Source organism: Phyllosticta citribraziliensis (genome assembly GCF_038025025.1).
Source record: "Phyllosticta citribraziliensis strain CPC 17464 chromosome Unknown J3D65scaffold_7, whole genome shotgun sequence".
Taxonomy (NCBI): domain Eukaryota; kingdom Fungi; phylum Ascomycota; class Dothideomycetes; order Botryosphaeriales; family Phyllostictaceae; genus Phyllosticta; species Phyllosticta citribraziliensis.
The window spans coordinates 1,797,760-1,816,176 of record NW_027117344.1 but is presented as its reverse complement, the minus strand read 5'-3'; the positions used below and the strand labels follow the sequence as shown (position 1 = coordinate 1,816,176).

The 18,417-nt window shown below is 54.0% G+C and overlaps 6 protein-coding genes across 6 annotated transcripts; 2 read left to right on the top strand and 4 right to left on the bottom strand.

The window, feature by feature from the left end:
- Positions 1 to 228: 228 nt before the first annotated feature.
- On the bottom strand, positions 229 to 1,045 carry J3D65DRAFT_668752 (uncharacterized protein; the record flags this gene model as incomplete). Its single annotated transcript, XM_066803140.1, has 3 exons — positions 229 to 384; positions 446 to 781; positions 950 to 1,045. The coding sequence occupies 3 exons, from the start codon at positions 1,043 to 1,045 to the stop codon at positions 229 to 231; spliced, it is 588 nt and encodes a 195-aa protein (XP_066654756.1).
- A 294-nt stretch (positions 1,046 to 1,339) lies between these two features.
- Positions 1,340 to 1,957, bottom strand: J3D65DRAFT_628274 (uncharacterized protein). The gene is made up of 3 exons (XM_066800619.1): positions 1,915 to 1,957; positions 1,715 to 1,860; positions 1,340 to 1,649 (listed from the first exon to the last, which is right to left on the bottom strand). The coding sequence occupies exons 2-3, from the start codon at positions 1,813 to 1,815 to the stop codon at positions 1,388 to 1,390; spliced, it is 363 nt and encodes a 120-aa protein (XP_066654755.1). The 5' UTR covers positions 1,816 to 1,860; positions 1,915 to 1,957; the 3' UTR covers positions 1,340 to 1,387.
- A 2,678-nt stretch (positions 1,958 to 4,635) lies between these two features.
- Positions 4,636 to 7,331, bottom strand: J3D65DRAFT_668750 (fungal-specific transcription factor domain-containing protein; the record flags this gene model as incomplete). Its single annotated transcript, XM_066803139.1, has 4 exons — positions 4,636 to 4,649; positions 4,699 to 6,741; positions 6,798 to 6,971; positions 7,031 to 7,331. The coding sequence occupies 4 exons, from the start codon at positions 7,329 to 7,331 to the stop codon at positions 4,636 to 4,638; spliced, it is 2,532 nt and encodes an 843-aa protein (XP_066654754.1).
- A 1,053-nt stretch (positions 7,332 to 8,384) lies between these two features.
- Positions 8,385 to 10,586, top strand: J3D65DRAFT_414027 (MmgE/PrpD family-domain-containing protein). Its single transcript, XM_066796031.1, has 4 exons — positions 8,385 to 8,867; positions 8,922 to 9,699; positions 9,750 to 9,934; positions 9,985 to 10,586. The coding sequence occupies exons 1-4, from the start codon at positions 8,589 to 8,591 to the stop codon at positions 10,396 to 10,398; spliced, it is 1,656 nt and encodes a 551-aa protein (XP_066654753.1). The 5' UTR covers positions 8,385 to 8,588; the 3' UTR covers positions 10,399 to 10,586.
- A 1,836-nt stretch (positions 10,587 to 12,422) lies between these two features.
- On the top strand, positions 12,423 to 14,715 carry J3D65DRAFT_668748 (ferric reductase like transmembrane component-domain-containing protein; the record flags this gene model as incomplete). Its single annotated transcript, XM_066803138.1, has 3 exons — positions 12,423 to 13,061; positions 13,109 to 13,186; positions 13,237 to 14,715. The coding sequence occupies 3 exons, from the start codon at positions 12,423 to 12,425 to the stop codon at positions 14,713 to 14,715; spliced, it is 2,196 nt and encodes a 731-aa protein (XP_066654752.1).
- J3D65DRAFT_628250 (uncharacterized protein) lies at positions 14,682 to 18,230 on the bottom strand. The gene is made up of 6 exons (XM_066800618.1): positions 18,082 to 18,230; positions 17,761 to 18,027; positions 16,605 to 17,705; positions 16,123 to 16,518; positions 15,872 to 16,070; positions 14,682 to 15,820 (listed from the first exon to the last, which is right to left on the bottom strand). Exons 1-6 carry the CDS (start codon positions 18,202 to 18,204, stop codon positions 14,964 to 14,966), a joined length of 2,943 nt encoding a protein of 980 aa, XP_066654751.1. The 5' UTR covers positions 18,205 to 18,230; the 3' UTR covers positions 14,682 to 14,963.
- Positions 18,231 to 18,417: the final 187 nt, after the last annotated feature.

The following is an 18,417-nucleotide window of genomic DNA, read 5'->3' as shown; positions in this document are numbered from 1 at the left end:
CACTGAACTGAGCTCCCAGCCGCATCCTGAGAAGCTCCAAATGGGTTATTCACGTTATCCTTGCTCTTGATCGACACGACAGGGAATGTGCCCCATCACCCGAAGCAAATTGTTCGAAAGAAGGATCTTTTCTATGGTGTACTCGACCTCGCAAAGAATCTTTTAAGACACGTTTAAATCACAAGGTGTAGGTTGCGCCCGCACAACGCCCAGCAGAATGAACACCTATCACGACTCGGCAGCAACCAAGCTCAGATATACACCCCAAGCAACGCCGACGACGCTCCCAAACACGACTCGCTTGTCTACGGGGACGACGGTGAAGCTGATTACGGAGACGAGGGGCCAGAGCTTGAGGCCGGCCGAGTAGATTGGCCACATGCCCTGAAAGGAAAAGGATCAGCCCAATGCACGTAGGGTCGAGTATGTGCGAAAAAACGCTCACATCCTTGATGGCGGCATAGATTTCGTCGCTACCGCTGCCGTTGAGCGCGCGTATCGTCGCGACGAACAAGACGATGTTAACGAAGGCGCCGACGGTCTGGTCGAGGAAGAACTTCATAAACACGTTCCACCAGTTGCGCTGGCCTTCGTCGGCGGCGTCGGGGGTCCGTTTCTCGTTCTTGTCATCTTTTGCCTTGGTGGACTTTTTCTTCTTGTCCTTTGTTGTGCCTGGAAACTGCTCCTCGAGGTACTCTTGCCATAGGACGTTGGGCGGCGTGCTGATGACGGTGCAGAGGACGAATTTGAGAAAGGCGGCGATATCGAAGGAGAATGGTTGCTGGGAGCGTGAGACACTGTCAGTGCTGGACCGCGTACGGCTGTGGGCACAATGAAAGCTTCGTGAGTGGATTTTGTGGTGTAGCAACGGCGGCTGGATTCAGCAGCAGCAGCAGCAGTAGCACGTTGTGGATCAGGCAAGCTGGTGGTGTCGGAATGAGAATCTCACGCCTTGCTTTTGCGCCGTCATGATCTGGGCGAGTACGTTGCTGGTGGCGGATAGGGCGGAGGAGGCGACGATTTGCTCAAGCATTGAACTCGGCATGGTGGCGGTGTTGTAGGAATGTAGGAAAGTAATCGGAACAGGTGGTATAGCAGTGGAAAAGGTTGGAGTGAGAGGTGGACGTGTCGTGTGCAGCAGCAGACAGCGGGACGGGCAGCGGAGCGCGCTCGGGCCGCACTGAACCTTGATGCCCGAGTGTCGCGCTCGCGTTTCAATGTTTCAGCTGCCAACTCGTCCCTTTCTCATCTCCGCGCCACACGTTTCGGTACAGCGATCCTCTTTTTCCAGCGACCAGGTTGGACGAACAAGCAGCATTCACGGCACGCGCTCAGGCAATGATTGAACACTTTGACATTTGCTGTTTTGATTCACGACACCGACATTTTAGGCGCCGCCCTCCTTCCTCTGGCCAACGAAGAAGCCAACACCAAAGTCGTCGGTCGCAAAGGTAATCTTCGAGCCCTTGGGGAAGTAAAAAACGTCGCCCTTCTCCGCCTTGACCTTGTTGCCAGCCTCGTCGCTGATGTAAAAGTGGCCGTCGATGATGAGCTTGATCTCGTGGTACGTGTACTCGTAGACAAGAGGAGTGCCTTTCTCGAGGCGGTAGATGCCGCCAGAGATGGGCGCTACTTTGTCATTTTGCTCGCTGCGTCCATGTCGTTAGCGGTGCTATCTCAGACGCAGGCTGTTGGTGGACAGAAGGCTACAAACCTGGAGACGATGTCGCCAAGGAAGGCGTTCTCGTTGGCAATGAGAGGAGGCTTGAACTCGGACTGGGCCTTGGGAAAGTGCTGGAGAGCGAGGGGAGCCATTGTGAAGATCGGTGGTTTTGAGGGAGTAGCGAGTTGAAGTGGTATCTGCAGAAGCGTCAATGGCTGAAATCATGGTAGAGAAGACCCGTCTGTACGCACGTGTTGAAGGAATAGCTGAGATAAATCGTGTGGAGGGTGATGGTAGGATCAGATGAGTATTCTACAGCAGTAGGCAGACCAGATCTATATACCAATCTCACTCTACCAACACTTGCTCAAAAGAGGTTTAAAAACCCCAATAGATACCCATCCCCACTCCGGGACGCTGAATGCGAAAGCAAACCCAAATCAGCTATAACAAACGCCAGTTTTCCAGCTGCCCCGCTCCCACATGCTTCTACAATGGTACTTGGCGAAGCAAGACACCCTATATCAATGAAAACAAGAGAATCAAGTCTACAATCAAGCTATATCTCATTCAACCTTTTTTTCTCGCTCCTCTCGTACCGCGTCAGGTTCAATAGGTGCACTGCGATCACATCCGTTGAACGTCCATGGTCGTCGACGCCGTAACAAATCATGAAGCTTCAAAAGCGACGGCTACCACCGGTAATCCAGAGTCTCATCTGCCGTGTAAAAGCATAAAGATTCCACAGCGATGACGACTTGCCCGGCAGACTAGCGGATCGAGGGCGACGGCGACGGGGTTATTATACCGAAAAAGGTAAAAGCAAAGCTTTCGGCTCCTCCCGGTCAGGGGTCCGATAAGCGGGAGCGTTTGTCATCAGGCCCAAGCTCCTTGCCCAGATTGGAAGGAAAGCTGAGCTGAGCTTGTGCTGCGCTGACAGGGTCATAGCTTCGGAAATCTGTAGGGCGAGGGTGAGGTGGACTTCGACAGAAGAGACATCGCCGTCTCGTTCCAACAACCACCCTCGCTTCCGGACACAGCGCTCCTGTCCGCAAATTCTCATTGACTTTGAAACTCTGTCGACCCGCCCTAAGCATCTCTGCCGACTCATCTTCCCTCCAAGCCATTTCAACTTTCGAGACACGGAATCCGCGGGCCAGTTTAAGCAAAATGATCTGTCGAGGAGCGCATTGTCGGTTAGAACGCGAGCCGGCTTTCCGAAGGGACGTCCGGAACACCAGAGTCACGCTGTATCTTGGCTCCGAGTTCAGGAGGACGTATGGGGAACAAAGCAGAGAGACAAGTTGGCGGCACAGTTGTAGGGGGAAAGACGGTCAGTGATGCCGTGGAACTGGACAACGCCGCAATATGAGGCACAGTCATTCGGAGTCAAGCGCCAGAATGGTTGAGAGAACTCCACAGACGACGCAGTGACTTTGCATTCTCTCCACGCGGCTGTCCTGCAAGTGCCAAAATTCCCCGAATACGATACTTCTTTTCTGCTTCTGGAGTCCAAAAAAGTCCTTATCTTCGTTGTGTGCGATTATTCGCCCCATCATCCCAATCCATCGTCACAATCAGCAGCGGGTGCCGTCACAATCTCTCATTGCCTCGCTCGCCTCTCGTCTTCAATCACCCGAGCGCGACTCGTATCTCATATCAGCCAATTTCCACGCCTCCTTTCTTCTTGAACCTCCTTCGCATCGGCCTGCGAATCTGAACATCTGCTCGCGCGAAACCGCAACCTTCAAACGAGAAAAACACCACCCGAAATCTCTCCCGTGGCTGCTGTGGGTGTATACCTACATTACGAGGCCGAATCACGGAAATTCCGAGTCGCAGCCCAGCGTGGCGTGACTGGCGCTGTGCTGCACGTTGGCATACTTCGTACGGACTGCTGCTCACGCCATCCCGCAACCAAACGGCGCGACGCGCCGCCCCCGAATGCGAGCACCGCACCGCACTCCATCAGACTTCTTCGACCAAGAGCAGCAACACTTTCCCGTCGCCCGCGTGCTCATACGACTGCATGGCATAATGTCGCCTCACCACGCTCTTCATCCCCTCTTCTCGCCGCCACCGCCGCTCTCTCCTTGGTCTCCTGCGCTGTCTGGACACCCATGAACTTTCAGCCTTTGTCTCTCTCCGACTCCTGAAGACGCAAATACCTGGGCCCTTGTCTCGTTGCCTCACTGAAGCAAGCCGCGGTTTGCCTTCCACCCGCGGAAAATGACCGTCTCCTCGCGACTCGACTCGATACAAGTGGCGAACGGACTAAAAGATCCAAAGTGACGAGAGTCTGGGCGACTGTGTTGTGTGTAGGGCAGGTCTTCCTCAACGCGTTGCAGAAGCCCTGTTGTCTCTTCGTTCACATAAATGCGAACCGTTCTGCAAGGCAAAGTCCACTGAGAAGCAACAAGCGAGCTGACGCGTCAAAACTCCACCACTAGAGTCTCGATACGATCAAGCATGAGTCAAGACGACAGCAAAGGACTCCCATGTATGCTACCTCGAGATCTTGATTATCCATCCTCACGTCCGGACCAACCATCGACCCATCATCAACCTCGCTCGCTCCTTCCCAAGACCCTTTCTTCGTCTTTTCCCAGGCACCTCACGCCCTCTTCGGCTGCTGGCTCTGTTGCTCCTATGCGTTAACTCGTCTGACCCCGTCAATCCCAAATGCCGTCAAACCGTCCAATGTGTGCATGATACAAAGAGAAAGGGAAAAACGCAGTTGGAAACGATACAGAAGAGAACAACGCCATGTTTGCTGCAGGAAGAAGCAAGGTCACGGGGTGCGAAAGCACAAAGGGAAAATAACACAAGCCGAGAAATGTGGACACAGAAGATGAAAAGAGAACCAAAGACGACAAAAAGAGCAGACAAGCTGGTCTTCGCTCGTGTCGGTCCCCTAGAAAGTGGCCATTGAAGGCCGAAAGATCAGAGGGAAACATGAGAAATTCGTAAGCTCATCCGAGAAGCACTGCAAATGCGTTAGCAGACGTCAACCAAAGTCGATGATTCTGACTCACCTTCCCAGCCCCAATCTTTCATGACACCCAGCCAATGCAGTCGGCCCCTGACTGTATACTCTCGATCCTCAATCCCACTACCAGCTTCGGCACCACCGTGGGCCCGCCGCTTCTCGACATTCAGCGGCATCGACATGTCAAAGTGACCCATGGCTGGCGGCCGCCGGTTCCGACGATCACCGACAAAGTTCTCGTTCCACCGGACCGGCTCGTCAAGCCTGTCGCCCCGGGGGCTGATGGAGCCCTTGATTTGGCTGCTCTTGGTCGCCACCTTCATCCTCGGCCGGATGCGTGCGTCGTATGCATCGCGTCGCGCCCACACCTCCTTGCAGATGTCGAGACAGCGGTCGACGATTCCAATGACCATGCGAGTCGACATGGACTCCCACCGATCTTGGACCCACTGGCGGTCCTCGCCAGTGGCCTCGCTGCCTGCCGCAGTAAGCGGGTAGATGTGGACTATGACTGCACGCGAGGTGAGTGGCACGGTGGCAAGATAGATGAGCACCTTTTTGGCGAGCTCGGCAGAGGAAAGAGAGGGGATCTCGGGGACAGCTTGATGAAGGTAGAGAAGTGTTGCCCAGCGGTACGCCTCGGCTGTCTGAAGACTGTGCTGAATGTGCGACGTCGGGTCCTCTGGAACCTCAAAGTACGCCTGAGGGACCCAGTCCTCGAGCTGCGTCTTGAGTTCCATGGCTTGCGAAATGATGGCAGGTGAGTTGCTCTCGCTCCGCCGGACCCGACGGACCAAGTTGGCAACGTGGCCAATGATCGGAAATAAAGTGCTCGCACAGCCCATCAACGGATCAAGCTGTGCTTCGAACTCAAACGGACCGGCAAACAACGAGGCGATGGCGTCAAAGTCATTCGACTCATCGTCATCCATGGACGTCAAACGAGCAGTGACGTCCATGTACACCCACGTGTTGCAGAGGAACTTGAATCTGGCAAGATTTTCACCTTGCGCGGGAGTTCTGCGATGGCGGGCAAGCGCCTGCTGAACCAGAATCTTAGCTCCTTTGATGTGATCAATACCGGTCGAAGTTTGCTGATCCCAAGTTTCAGCAAAAGCCAAAGCGAGCGTCGTGGCAATCGCCGCGTCCAAATGCATGCTTCCGATTCCAGTGGCAAGATGTTCAATGCTAGAGCGCATGTGTTCGATTCCAAGGACCCTGAGACGCGGATTCTGCTTTGACATGTGGAAATTCGTCATGGATGAAATGGCATGAAACAGAGCTGGAGATTCCTGGGCAAGAGGCCAAATGAGTAATCGCCATGGGTTTTCCGATGGACCATTCTTGAGGGACAAGATCCCGCAAGTTTGCCTGTCGAAAAGCATGGCCGTCATCTCCGGAGAGTCCATGGCCACGCGCGGTTCGTGCAGAAAGGCCGGAAAAGGTTCGGGAGGTCTGGGAGTTGTCCGGCCAGCGTCTACAGAAGGCAAAGGAGTTGGAAGACGCATGACCCAGGCTTCGTGATCCGGATTTATCGCATGAGATTCAAGCGGGCGCATGATCTCCTCAATGTCCCCATCGTCATCCAAAACATTGGGGCCAGGGCCAAAAGGAAAGTGGGGTTGAGAAAACATGGCGTCGGCTCCGGGGTACTGGGCCTCCCAGGGCATGTACTCGTGCGGCGGCGCGTTTGGATCTGTTCCTGGTAAGAGCAGGTCCACTAGGCGTGGAGACTGTCCGGACGACAGACTGGAAAGTGCCGTGTTTGCAGAATGGACAGTGTCGACCGTATCGGCATCATTAAACATACTCGTGGTACTTGTGCTTGACCCCGGCTCGAGGGGATCAATGGCAGCTGGCTCTGGATGAGCAGCGATGGGAGAAGAGCCCGGGGGAAAGGCGCCCGGGGCGGGAAAAGAAAATTCCAGCATTGACTGCTGCACAGGAGCAGCCGACTGATGAGTAGAAGCAAAAGGGGGAGCGAAGCGGACATCGCTGGGCAGTGATGCCGACGGCGAGGCGGCAGCTACAGGTGGGCTCCGAGGGTTTGCTGAGGCAGCAGTTGGGGCTTCGTTCGGCGGAGAGGATGCTGCATGACATTGAGCAACAAGTCTACGGCGGGTTTCAACACCTCTGGCATTGTACCTTTTGCTTGCTTGGCCGGCGGCGGTTTTGCGCCGGTGAAGCTAGCCTCCTCAAAGGGCCGCCATTTGAAGTCTTTCTTGTAGCCGCCGCAAGGGACGCTTCGACGCGCACACTGCTGGCAAGTCGGCTTGGTCTCATCGCACTTCAGCCGTTTGGCCTTGCAAGTGCTGCAACCTGTGGCGAATACGTCAGTGAGTGGGTGCGATGCGGATGGACGGCTGTAGCTCCGTCACGGTGAGAGTGAGAGGTGGGGCAGAGCTTATCGCCGGCGATAAGCCCGGGGTCAATGTTACCGTTTCTGCTCTTGGACTGCTTGCGCTTGGTGACGCCGTTGGAGGGAGGGTTGGGAGCGGCATCAGTTGGCTTCGGCTTGGGGGCGTGAGAGCGGCGACGAGGCGCCTCCTTGGGGGAGGCGGACGGGGGCGGCGTGGTGGATGAGGAGATGATGGTGGTGACGGGCGGGTGAGGTGAAGCGGACTCCACCGGCGAGCTGAGAAAGACGGACGGCGAAGGAATCGTGATGGCTTCTGCCATATAGCCGCGGCGTCTCGGCTTGTTATCTGCGAATGGAGCGAGGGTGCAGCAAGAGGCAGTGAACAGGCCTGAGGACTGCGAGCGTGGGCAGAATGGACCAAGGCATGGGCGTATGGAGAGGGAAATCGAGGGCGTTCGTCGTGGGCGCGCGCGCAGCAAAAGAGCGAGCGAGGCGATAAACGGCGGCGCAGGCATCCCGGCCCCAACCATGGCTGGCCCCGCCCTTGACTCGCCCAATCCACTTCACCATTCAGCCTACACGCTTGACCTGCTTCCAATCGCCTCGCCGTCGCCTGCGATGGCTGCCCGTCGTCGCGACCTCGCTCGACTTGTGTACCTCTACGTCTCCGTTCTGTTCTCGTCACCGTCGCCTCGGTGTGGAGCCGGCTACTGATAGCGGCTCTGCTGGCTGGGCTGGGCCAGTAATCCTGTCTACGGCCTGCCAAAGATACGGACGCGCCTTGATTGTCCCGAGATACTGCGAGATAATTCAAGATGACTACTGCGCCGCGCCGATAGGGCAAGACCAAGCTTATCGCCCATGGTCATCGAGTCCCTGAGGCGCATCGCATCCACAATGGCACAATGGCGTTGCTAAGCCATGTCAGTCGGCTATGCGGGTGCGGATCATTTGGCTTGTACGGAAGGAAGACGGTGATCAAGGACTTGTCAGCCTTGGATTCTAGACTCTGATGAGGCTGCCAGGTATGGGTCCGACGAGACGAGGGAGGTGTGGCTAATGGGTCAAGCCGCGGGTCGAATATTAGGGCAACCGGTCAAGCGTCAGCTGCGAGAACATGTTTACAGTCCGTCCTTGGAGCAGTGATGCAAATTGAAGTCCAGGTTGGACTTTTTCCGCTAACGAGTTTGATTCCACGATTCCAGTCCATGTCGATAGGCAGCGTGATGCCAGGAAGAGACCAGTCCAGAGGTGGACGAGCAAGGAGGAGGCGTGGATAACAAAGTTGACGGGAGAGGTTGACGGGCATTGGAGCCAGTGCCGTGGCAGAAAATTTGACCTGACCTGGAGGAACCAACGTCCAAGCTCAAGCTCAAGCTCGAAAGGGAAGACCGGGGTCCCCACAGCCGCACGTGACACAGCTCGGGGTAAGGTAGCGGGGGTGACCTGAGGTCATTCCCGTCCCGAGGTCGGTTAGCCGACACCAAACAACTGAACCACCCCGCAACATCTGGAGCTCTTCCTAGCTCGGCTCATCACAGGGAGGACCGTCTTCTCTTCCAACCATCCAATTGACCATGTCTGCCCTCAGTCGCAGTGTTTGTCGTCAAGCTTCATCATCTTTCCGCTTTCGCCGTCTCCAAGCTCCGAGCTTAGCTAAACCTGCTGGCTTGTTGAGCGTCTCAGCTCCCCACATCGCCCCAACCTCTCGACCTGCACAATCCGCAAAATTCTCCACAATGCCGACTCTCCGCGATAATGCCACTGCTGTACCGGCCAGCGCCAACAAATTCGATCCTGAAATTGTTGACGTCGCAAACTACGTGCACAACTACAAAGTTGACTCCGCCCTGGCTGTAAGCTCCGTCTCTCCGACGTGCCTGGCTTCGCCTGACAAAGACACAATCTAGTTCGACACCGCCCGATGGGTCTTTCTCGATACTCTTGGCTGCGGCTTGAAAGCTCTCGAGTTTCCCCAATGCACAAAGCTCCTCGGCCCCGTTGTCGAGGGCACAACCGTCCCCAACGGATCTCGCGTACCTGGCACACCCTACCAACTCGACCCCGTCCTCGGTGCCTTCAACATTGGTGCTATGATTCGCTGGTTGGATTTTAATGACTGCTGGCTCGCCGCTGAATGGGGACACCCGTCGGACAACCTGGGTGCCATTCTTGCTGTGGCCGACTGGGTTTCAAGAACCAACCGAGCTGGTGGCAAGCTCGGCAATGGCAAGGTTCTGAAGATCAGAGATGTCCTCGAGGCCATGATCAAGGCCCATGAAATTCAGGGTGTCATGGCCCTTGAGAACTCGTTCAACAAGGTTGGCCTGGATCACGTTGTCTTGGTCAAGCTTGCCTCGACGGCCGTCGTCTCCAAGATGCTCGGCCTGACGGAGGCTCAGACTAGAGATGCTGTCTCCCAGGCTTGGGTCGACGGTCAGTCTATGCGCACCTACCGTCACTCGCCAAACACAATGTCGAGAAAGTCTTGGGCCGCAGGTGATGCTTGTGAGAAGGCGGTCAATCTCGTTTTGAAGGTACTAAGGGGCGAGGGTGGCATGCCAACCGTCTTGTCTGCTCCAACCTGGGGCTTCTACGATGTCAACTTCAACGGCGGAAAATTCCAGTTCCAGAGGCCATATGGAAGCTACATCATGGAGAATGTCCTCTTCAAGGTCTCGTACCCAGGTATGTCATCACAATCCCAAAACTCCCATTCCACATGCTGATCAGAGTAGCCGAATTTCACTCGCAGACTGCAGTTGAAGCCGCCGAGCGTATTCACAAGAAGCTCAAGTCGCAAGGCAAGAGTGCAGAAGACATTGATTCTGTCCAGAACCGAACCCACGAGGCCTGTATCCGCATCATCGACAAGCAGCTGAAGCCAATGGACAACTTTGCCGACCGTGACCACTGTGTTCAGGTAAGTTTGGGTTTGGTTGATGCCACGGGCAACTTACTAACAGACCACAGTACATGGTGGCAACAATGCTTGTCTTTGGCAGGCTCGAAGCCTCGGACTATACGGATGGCAGTGAGGCGGCGACCTCCCAACTCCTCGAGTCTTTGCGCAAGCGCATCAGCTGTGTCGAGGATCCCCAGTTCACCAAAGACTACCACGACCCTGAGAAGCGTACGATTGCCAATGCCCTCACGGTCCGCCTCAAGGATGGCACTGTCCTCGAAGAAGAACTTGTCGAGGCTCCTCTTGGCCACAAGTTGCGTAGAGAAGAGGCCAAACCCCACATCCTTGAAAAATACAAGAGGCACCTTGGCCCGCACTTCCCGCAGGGCCGCGTTTCCGAACTCGTCGACCTTGGAATGGACCAAACCAAGTTGGAGCAGACGGACGTCGACAAATATGTCGACCTCTATGTCAAGAACTAATTGGCCCCGAAGGTTGACCGCGTAGAAGTTTCTGATGATGATCGGCCAGATCTACGGTACTGGTAGGAAAAAGGGGCGTGTTGAAGAGCTTTGGTCCTCGATAGAAACAGATGCCGGCTACAACCGCACCCATGGTAAAATAAGACATCGGAAAACGTGGAAAGGACCCCAGCGTCAATGGAGCAATTATACTCCGGATCCCTAGTCGCTTTGATAACGCCTTACCGACTCTCCGGAATATTTGATACGCGTTGACAATACGTACGCAGACCGGATGTTGACAAGGCTATGATCACCCAACTCAAGTGCAGACCAAAAAATTATGCACCAACGCTTTCCCTATTTACAATCGAGTGTAACAAGCTAAGAATCTTTCATGGCTGGCTTTGGGCCATCAAATTTCGGAACGGTCCGCGCTGCTTTTGAAAATCAAGCGTTACTCCAAGTGCCGATCAAGTGCCGGAAAGTTCAGCTGCACCATGATGCTATGACACGACAAAGTTTCCTAATTGAAGCCAAGATTCGAAAGCCGTGCTTTGATAGGGCCAAAACCTCGCCAGATGGGCGGTTACGGACGCCTCCCGTAACCTTGAAGCCATTCTTAGTTTCCTATCTAAGCAGAAACTTCATGCGGCTCAAGTTTGCCACGCCATGTGCTCACAACCTCGTCGAGTCTCAGCCCTACTCGTTGCGACGCCTCAATGTGGATTAAAGATGACTCCACCTATGAAGCTCGAAGTAATTGACACATTGCTTTTGAAAAATTGGACCTGAGTGACTGATTACAAACGTCACCTGAGCAGTCCAAAGCTGACGTTTCGGCGGCAGGTCTGAATCGTCGGCATAAAGAGTATGCCAATTTATAAGCTTACCGACTGCTTAGCCACAGATACACTCGACTAGGCCTACGCAAGCTGCCTTCGTCCGTGAGAGCGAGGCAAATGGCCGCGTTTTCGATGCGCCAAGACGTTCATTCTTTTGCGTACGCAAGAGACGTGTTCGGCTCCGCCCCGCCGCAGAAGCTTTCGGTTTGACTGCAACTGGAATGAGAGCGGCCATATCACCATGTATGTCCGCGATCCCGTTTCGACTGAAGATTGAGTTGACTATCGCCGGCTTCTAGGGAGTCTCCAGCTGTACGAACGCCTTTCACATGGTCTCCGAAGCCTATTACAACTGCCGAATATGGTCTGAGGTCCGATGAGAGTACTAGCTTCGAGACATGTCCACAGATTCACGCCAGCACTGATGAACCCATCGCGACAACACTGACGTCTTGATCGGAGGAGCAGAAGCGCATCGCACGCAATCAAGGCGGAACCGTTCGGCAACCACTGGGTCCTGGCCGTAAATTTTTCTATTCGCAGAGGGCTCAGCACTTCTTTTCTTAGCCACTCGCCAGCTTTCGAGCTGCGTTGACACATGTTTGCGCAGTCTCATGGTGCGGATAGACCTGGGCGAAAGCGCACGGCCCCTAGTTCCGACATCTCCACCACAGCCAAGGTTTTGCGCAACACCTGCCAAAGCCGCAGCGAAAAGAAATCCGTGGCTCACTCGGTCTTTCATGCAGTCGCCTAACCACCTACGAGGCGATTCGTCAGATGAGTTGACAGATAAGCCGCAGGATAAGCCGCAACATAAGCCGCAAAAGCCGCGAGCCAAGCTATAGGACAAGCTGCAAAATAAGCTGCGAGACGAACAGTAACGAATCCGGCAATACTTTGAGAACTGACTCGATCAATCGTCCGAGCAATGACACAGGCGATGGTTTTTAGCAACATTCCGAGCAGGCCAAGGAACAGTAAGGTAAGAGAAGGGGACTTGTGGTTTTCACCCCCTGGCGCATGTCCTAGTACATGGCTATGACCGCTCCTATGGAGATCCTTGCACCAATCCGCCGTCTTTGTTATATTCTCAGAGATGATCGTCTTCGCGTCGCAGAGCCACACAACGTTTCTCCTCGTCCTTTTTTGTCTTCATACCCTTTGCCCCTTGGATTCCATTCGTACAGTCACTTGCTCCCCATGTCTCGCTGGCCCAACGAACCCTTGCCAGAGGGCACTGGTCTTGAAGATTTACCAATCACTAACTCCCACTGCACAAACAAATCTTGCAAAGCCTTTACAGATGGCTTCAACCAGTCGGAGCACCAAATTTCCTTGATGGGCCAGGTCGACTATGGCTGGTGGATGCTCTGCTACTGGGGAACCTGGGTCTTGATCTTTACCCTTGCCCATATAGTACGCATGTCCATCTACTACAGTAGACGGCGGAGGAACACGAATTTGTCCAATGTTCCCTCGTGGACTCACCGACTTGTGGCTTCGTATCGGGCCTTGGTCTACCGCCGTTTCTCTGCTCGTCATCTGAGAAGGTTGGGACTTCCATCCTTCGGCGTGTTGGCACTGCTCTCTTTGAGCACAATCTTTACAGCATGCCTCATCTTCCCAGAACTTCCCTATCTTCGCTCCCGTTTCCGCTTTGGATCCCCGCCGCTTTCCATCAGATGTGCTATGATTATTTCGGCTTTGATGCCGCTCCTGGTCGCCCTTGGAGGCAAAGTCAACGTCATCACAGTGTTGACAGGTTCCAGCTATGCGAGGCTGAACATCTATCACCGGTATATTGGAGGACTCATCTTCGCTCTGGCAACGGTGCACATGGTAATGTTGCGTCTGCGTCATTTCAGATATTGGCTAACCGAATCTAGATACCGCACTTTGTGGCTCCTATCCAGGATGGAGGCTACGACCATTTAGCTCAACTGTTCATCGATAAGAAGCGCGAGGTACGTACTATCATGAAGCTTCCTCAACCACACAACACTGACAGAATCAGCTCTCTGGCACCATGCTTTACTTCATTTTTCTCTTGATGATGCTATTCTCCATTCCGTGTTTTCGTGCCCGCTTCTACGAATTCTTCGCCTATACCCACTTCTTCCTCGCCTTTTGCTTCATCGGCCTGCTCTGGTGGCACATCCACGGCGAATACATGTCTCCAACATACATCTACGTCGCAGCTGGGCTCTGGACCGCGTCAGCGCTCCTGCGAATGACGCATCGAAATCCAGCCTTGCGAAACGGGAAGCTTAGAGGTTTTCAAACGACGATCGAAGCCTTGCCGGGCAATGCGACGAGAGTCACCGTGCGAGTGCCGCAAAACATTGCTTGGAAAGCGGGCCAACACGCGTTCATCCGCATCCCAAGCATCTCAGTCAAGGACAATCATCCATTCAGCATTGCGTCCATGCCAGCGCTGAATGATCCTCTCCTGCCCGGTCCGAAACAGGCAAACGAGCTCGTCTTTCTCATCGGCGAAAGAAAGGGCTTCACGCATAAGCTGGCCGAACGAGCCAGACGTGCATGCCCTTCAGCAGCAACCTCATCCACCGCCGCCAGCTCCACATCGTCTGCAGAGAAGAAGCCCGTCGACGACTCAACGCAATCCGCAGATGTCGAGTCACAGAATCCTGCCAAAATTCAGCTGCGTAGCTTCATCGACGGCCCCTACGGCGACCATCTCGGCCCCGTGCACCGCCTCTACGACTGCGTCGTCCTCGTCGCCAGTGGAACGGGCGTTGCATTCACGCTGCCATGGGCGACGCACCTGGCGAACCAAATGGCGCTCGCACGCGCCGACGGCTCGCACCGCTGCCGCGTCAGGGACGTGCGGCTCGTCTGGATCGTCAGGCAGGCGGACCAAGTCTCCTGGGTGAGGGAGCAGCTGGACGCGGCGCTGTTGACGGCGGCGGCGTCGCGGGGGAGATTTGTGTTGGACGTATTCGTCACGCGGGAGAAAGCTGCGCCAGCGTCGTCGACTGAGGCTGTGCTTCCGGCGACCACGACGTCGCTGCGGTCCAGTGGCGTTGTATCACCGAAGAGGAAGCATCAGGATGACGACAAAGATGCGCTGCGGCCGTCAAAAGAGAAGAAGGCAGACGAACGTGCCGCCACGCTCGCACCATCGCGTCCGCTGCTGAGCGTCCCCCAGCCTTGCCACTCCAAACATTCCTCCTTCTCCTCGCTCGCCTCTACTGCTTCCACTCTTTGCCCACCTTACTCTGCCATAGCCCCAAAAGCATCCGCCATCCACCTCCATTTCGCTGGACGACCTGATCTGCGCTCCATGGTTCCACGGCTCGTCCGCGGCATGAGCGGCGACGCGAAGAATTCGTTTGTCCTCGCGTGCGGTAGTGCGCCAGTCGTTGATGCCGCAATCGGTCAAGGCGTGGTCGCGGCGCAGAAGCTTGTGGGGAAAGGCGAGGGCAAGGGGATGTTTGGGGTCAAGGGTGTTGGAGAGAAGTTGAGCTGGTGAGTCCTTGCGTTTAACGACATGATTGTGTTTTGGAGTTAGTGGAATAGTATATGGGATTTTCTTGTTCTCTTCATGTTCGTGAGTAATGATGGGAAATTGTCTGCTGGTTGGGCGTTGAAATGATTTGTTTTCGGTAACGAGATCAGAAAGGGTAAAAAGACTGGAATTAGATGGGATATCAGACCGAAAACTGTAAACAGCAATGAATTGAATGACGGATCAAAGGCGTCCATGACTAGAAACCCTTCCTACCTCACTCCTTCGTCCCGCGCTATCCGCTCGTCTGTCCAACCGTCATTGACCTGGATCAAGTAGCTGTCAAATTTTTGCGAGACTCCGATGATATACTCCAATGTCTTGTAGTCCACTCGCGTCTTCGTGGTCTTGCTCTTGAACATGGCCAGCTGCCTCGCTGTGGTGATTGCATTTCGGATCTGGCGGCCATTCATGTTGACTTCGGCCAGCCTGTCAACGTTCTCTTTCAAGTCCGCCGCGTCGACGTTCTCTCCGTCCAGGGTCTCCAGCCGCGTGATGAAGTTCTGCCACACTTGTTTGCGCTCCTTCTTGCCCAGGGGTTCATAGTGCAGCGCCAGCTGGATCCGCGACTTGAATGCTTCGTCAAACGTCGCTACGCGGTTGCTCGTCAAGATCAGGATCCCCTGGAAGTACTCGAGCACGCGGAGGAAAACGGATACCAGGGCGTTGCGGGCCAGATCTGTCAGCGAGCGTGTCTGCAGGAACACTTCGGCTTCGTCGAGCAGAACGACGCAATCCCATTGCTTGCCCAAGTCGAGGACCACATCCAAGTACTTCTCTACCGCCTCTGGGTTTGTCCCAATGTCGCCGGAAGTGATGCGGTAGAGTGGCTTTCTCGTGTATTCGGCCACGCTTTCAGCCGTCAGAGTCTTGCCAGTTCCGGGTCCGCCGTGCAACAGCATGATGAGGCCGTTGCCCTTGCCGCTCATGAGGTCAGTCGTCTTTGATTCCTCAATCTCGCTTGTCACCAGCGCCTGGATCAGCTCCTTTGTTGAAGGCTCCATGACCAGCGAGTCGAATGCCTTTTCCTCCCACTGTACTTCAGACATGTTTTCGATCATGATATTGTCTGCAGGCTGCTCAGTCTCAACTCAGGCTTCTCTGGGGGATAGGGACTCACGCCATTTCCTCACTCTCATCACGAATCCAAAGGTATTCGGGGGCATGAGGAGGTAAAACTTTTCCTCTTTGGGTGGTCGGTCTCTCTTCATGGCATCGGAATCAAGCTCTTCGATCAACTCCCCATGGGCTTGGTGACTTGACTCCACCTTGTGCAGTTTGTTGTAAGTTTGCATGTCAACCATAATCCGAGTGTCTTTCTGTGAGATTTTTAGCCCCGTTTATTAGCAAACAAGTGTTCAGCGGCCCTACAAAGTGGTCAATCTGTGAAAAGTCCCATCCATTGTATGACACCAGCTTCTTGTTTCGGCACTCCCAAAGGCTCCGGCCCCTGGCCTCCAACCTTGGAAGGTCTTTCTCGTCTGCAAAGCACAGCGGAAATATTGGCAGGCTTTGTATCCTAAATTCTCTCCCTTTAACCATGTCGTACTGGAAGGTGATTTGACGTTTATAACAACGGAACTTGCCGTCAAATTCCCAGAAAAGACCTGTAAATTCTGATGAAATTCGCTCCATCTGTTCTCTACTGTCTTTGTCTCCATCCAGCTTGGAGACAACAAATTTTGATGGCCAAAACTGCTGAAGAAAGGCTCGATCATGTAAGTTTGTCTTCTTCTCGTCGTGCTGCAGTATTACACATCCAGGAGTCTTTTCACTGTCAGCCGAAGTATCAAATGCCTGATTCTGATTTCAAGGAAGCTCCTCGATGGGTCGCAGGCCGTGAGTGTACTCACAAATAAGTAGGATATGTACTTCTCAGAGATCATTCCATTTGACAGCATGGAACTAACCTCACCATACTCCTTGACCATGTGCTTGTAAATATACTCCTGAAAGAAGCAATGAAGGTGTGACCGATACTTGGCACCTCCGTCCGAAATAAAATATTGCAGGAGGTGTTTGGAATCATGAAAGAACCATAGATACGGTGCTTCTATTCTTTTCCGGTGGTTGAATTCAGGGTAAAGCTCACCTCTTTTCGATGCTTTCGCTGCTTTTCTGAGTACCGAAATGAGGGTTTTAGAAATCAGGGATATTGAGTCCGTTGACTGAATTGGCTCGGCCTCTCTGCATGGCTTTTTTTCGACGCCTTTCTGGCAGCAATCGAATTGCCTGTAGACGATGAATGAAAGTCCAGGATGACGCTCGACGAAGAGGTCATAGTTGGACATCATTTTCCGGCCGCGTAGGTGGTTTTTACGGCTTTCGGGATTCGCGACATAAGGCAGGTCCTCATACACCAAGCGGCTCTTGTCGTTCTTGCAATTGACCTCGTGGAGTATCTTGAATTGAGGTCCAAGTGGTGAGCGATTTGGCCTCATTTGGCGGTCCTGTTGGAGAGCAACCAGGATGTCGGCGTCCGAAGTCCTTTGGTCAATTCCTAGTGTTGAGCAAATTTGGGTTCTCCAGTCAATATTTCTGGCATCTCCTTCGCAAATTTTGTCGGCAGATTTGTCGTGTGTTGAACCATCGGCAGTAAGGGGCTCCTCGTTCACGTTATCAAGGGTCCTTGGAGGGGCATCTTTGGTCATCCAAGCGTTGATGTGTGGGTATGCGGGCATTGCCTTGGCTTGCTCTCTCATGAGAAGGTTGGAATCGACGGCTTCTGGCATTCCAGACAGTCGGTGCTCACGAAAGTAAGTCGCTGGCAACGTCGATGACTTTGGGACAGGCAGTTGTTCCGTTGAGACACGCTCCTGTAGTTCCCGCTCTCGCTCTGCCTGTCGCGCTTGATGTTCCTGTTGTGTCCGCCGCTCTCGCATCTGCTCTCCGGCACGCCGGTTTTGTGCCCTTCGTCGTGCAGTTATTTCCACGCGTCTCGTTGATGTGTCTGGCTGTAAAGTAGTACTGTAAGATCCACAATTTTTGACAAGAGATGCTCAATCCTACCGCAAGCCGGCCAATTTTCGAGGCAAGAGAGCCCAAATCCTGATCTCTCTTGTGCTGCTTTCCCTGTGTCAAGTCTTGAGATATCGTTGAAAGAACGGCGGATTGGGCTGGAATATCAGCCCAATGCGCAATTTTTGGGTCTACCCAGCCATTCCATGGGGTGGAAGGAGATGCGAAAGGAGCCGGGGGTTCGTATGGGACAAATTCTGATCCGCTCTGCCGGGAAGACGATCTCGAATGGGAGATGTCGTCATCTGGATGGTCTCGCTGAGTGTACGTGCTCAGTTCTAAAATTCTTCATGAAAAAGAGGTAGCAAATACCAAGGCTTGTAGAGGGTATTTCCATCGGTCACGTCTCTGTGTCTCGCTTTCTTGCTCGGACGATGAGTCGAGATCCTCAAAGTCGCCACCATCAGTTGTTTCGGTGTCGCTACCGTCGCTCATGGTAGTGGTTTAAGTCGAAGGGAAGAAGATGCAGAGAAGAAGGTTGAGGGTAAAGGGGCGAGAATTGACATTCGTGCAGATAGCCCCCACACCTGCAGGATGGCAGCCACGTCGTCGTACGTCGACTTCATTCATAGCCCTGTCCATCTTTGTGGCTGTGCAATACAAATGAGCCTTTATTGAGCCAGCTGCAAACTCCTTGATCAGAGAGTA

Excerpts from the sequence above, each read along its gene's own strand:
- J3D65DRAFT_628250 (XM_066800618.1), bottom strand. The coding sequence starts at position 18,204 with ATGAGCGACGGTAGCGACACCGAAACAACTGATGGTGGCGACTTTGAG. Across the intron at positions 18,028-18,081 it reads AATACCCTCTACAAGCCTTG|CGAGACCATCCAGATGACGA; the intron begins GTATTTGCTACC and ends ACGTACACTCAG. Across the intron at positions 17,706-17,760 it reads CGAAAATTGGCCGGCTTGCG|CCAGACACATCAACGAGACG; the intron begins GTAGGATTGAGC and ends ACTACTTTACAG.
- J3D65DRAFT_628274 (XM_066800619.1), bottom strand. The coding sequence starts at position 1,815 with ATGGCTCCCCTCGCTCTCCAGCACTTTCCCAAGGCCCAGTCCGAGTTC. Across the intron at positions 1,650-1,714 it reads CTTGGCGACATCGTCTCCAG|CGAGCAAAATGACAAAGTAG; the intron begins GTTTGTAGCCTT and ends ACATGGACGCAG.
- J3D65DRAFT_414027 (XM_066796031.1), top strand. The coding sequence starts at position 8,589 with ATGTCTGCCCTCAGTCGCAGTGTTTGTCGTCAAGCTTCATCATCTTTC. Across the intron at positions 8,868-8,921 it reads AAGTTGACTCCGCCCTGGCT|TTCGACACCGCCCGATGGGT; the intron begins GTAAGCTCCGTC and ends GACACAATCTAG. Across the intron at positions 9,935-9,984 it reads ACCGTGACCACTGTGTTCAG|TACATGGTGGCAACAATGCT; the intron begins GTAAGTTTGGGT and ends AACAGACCACAG.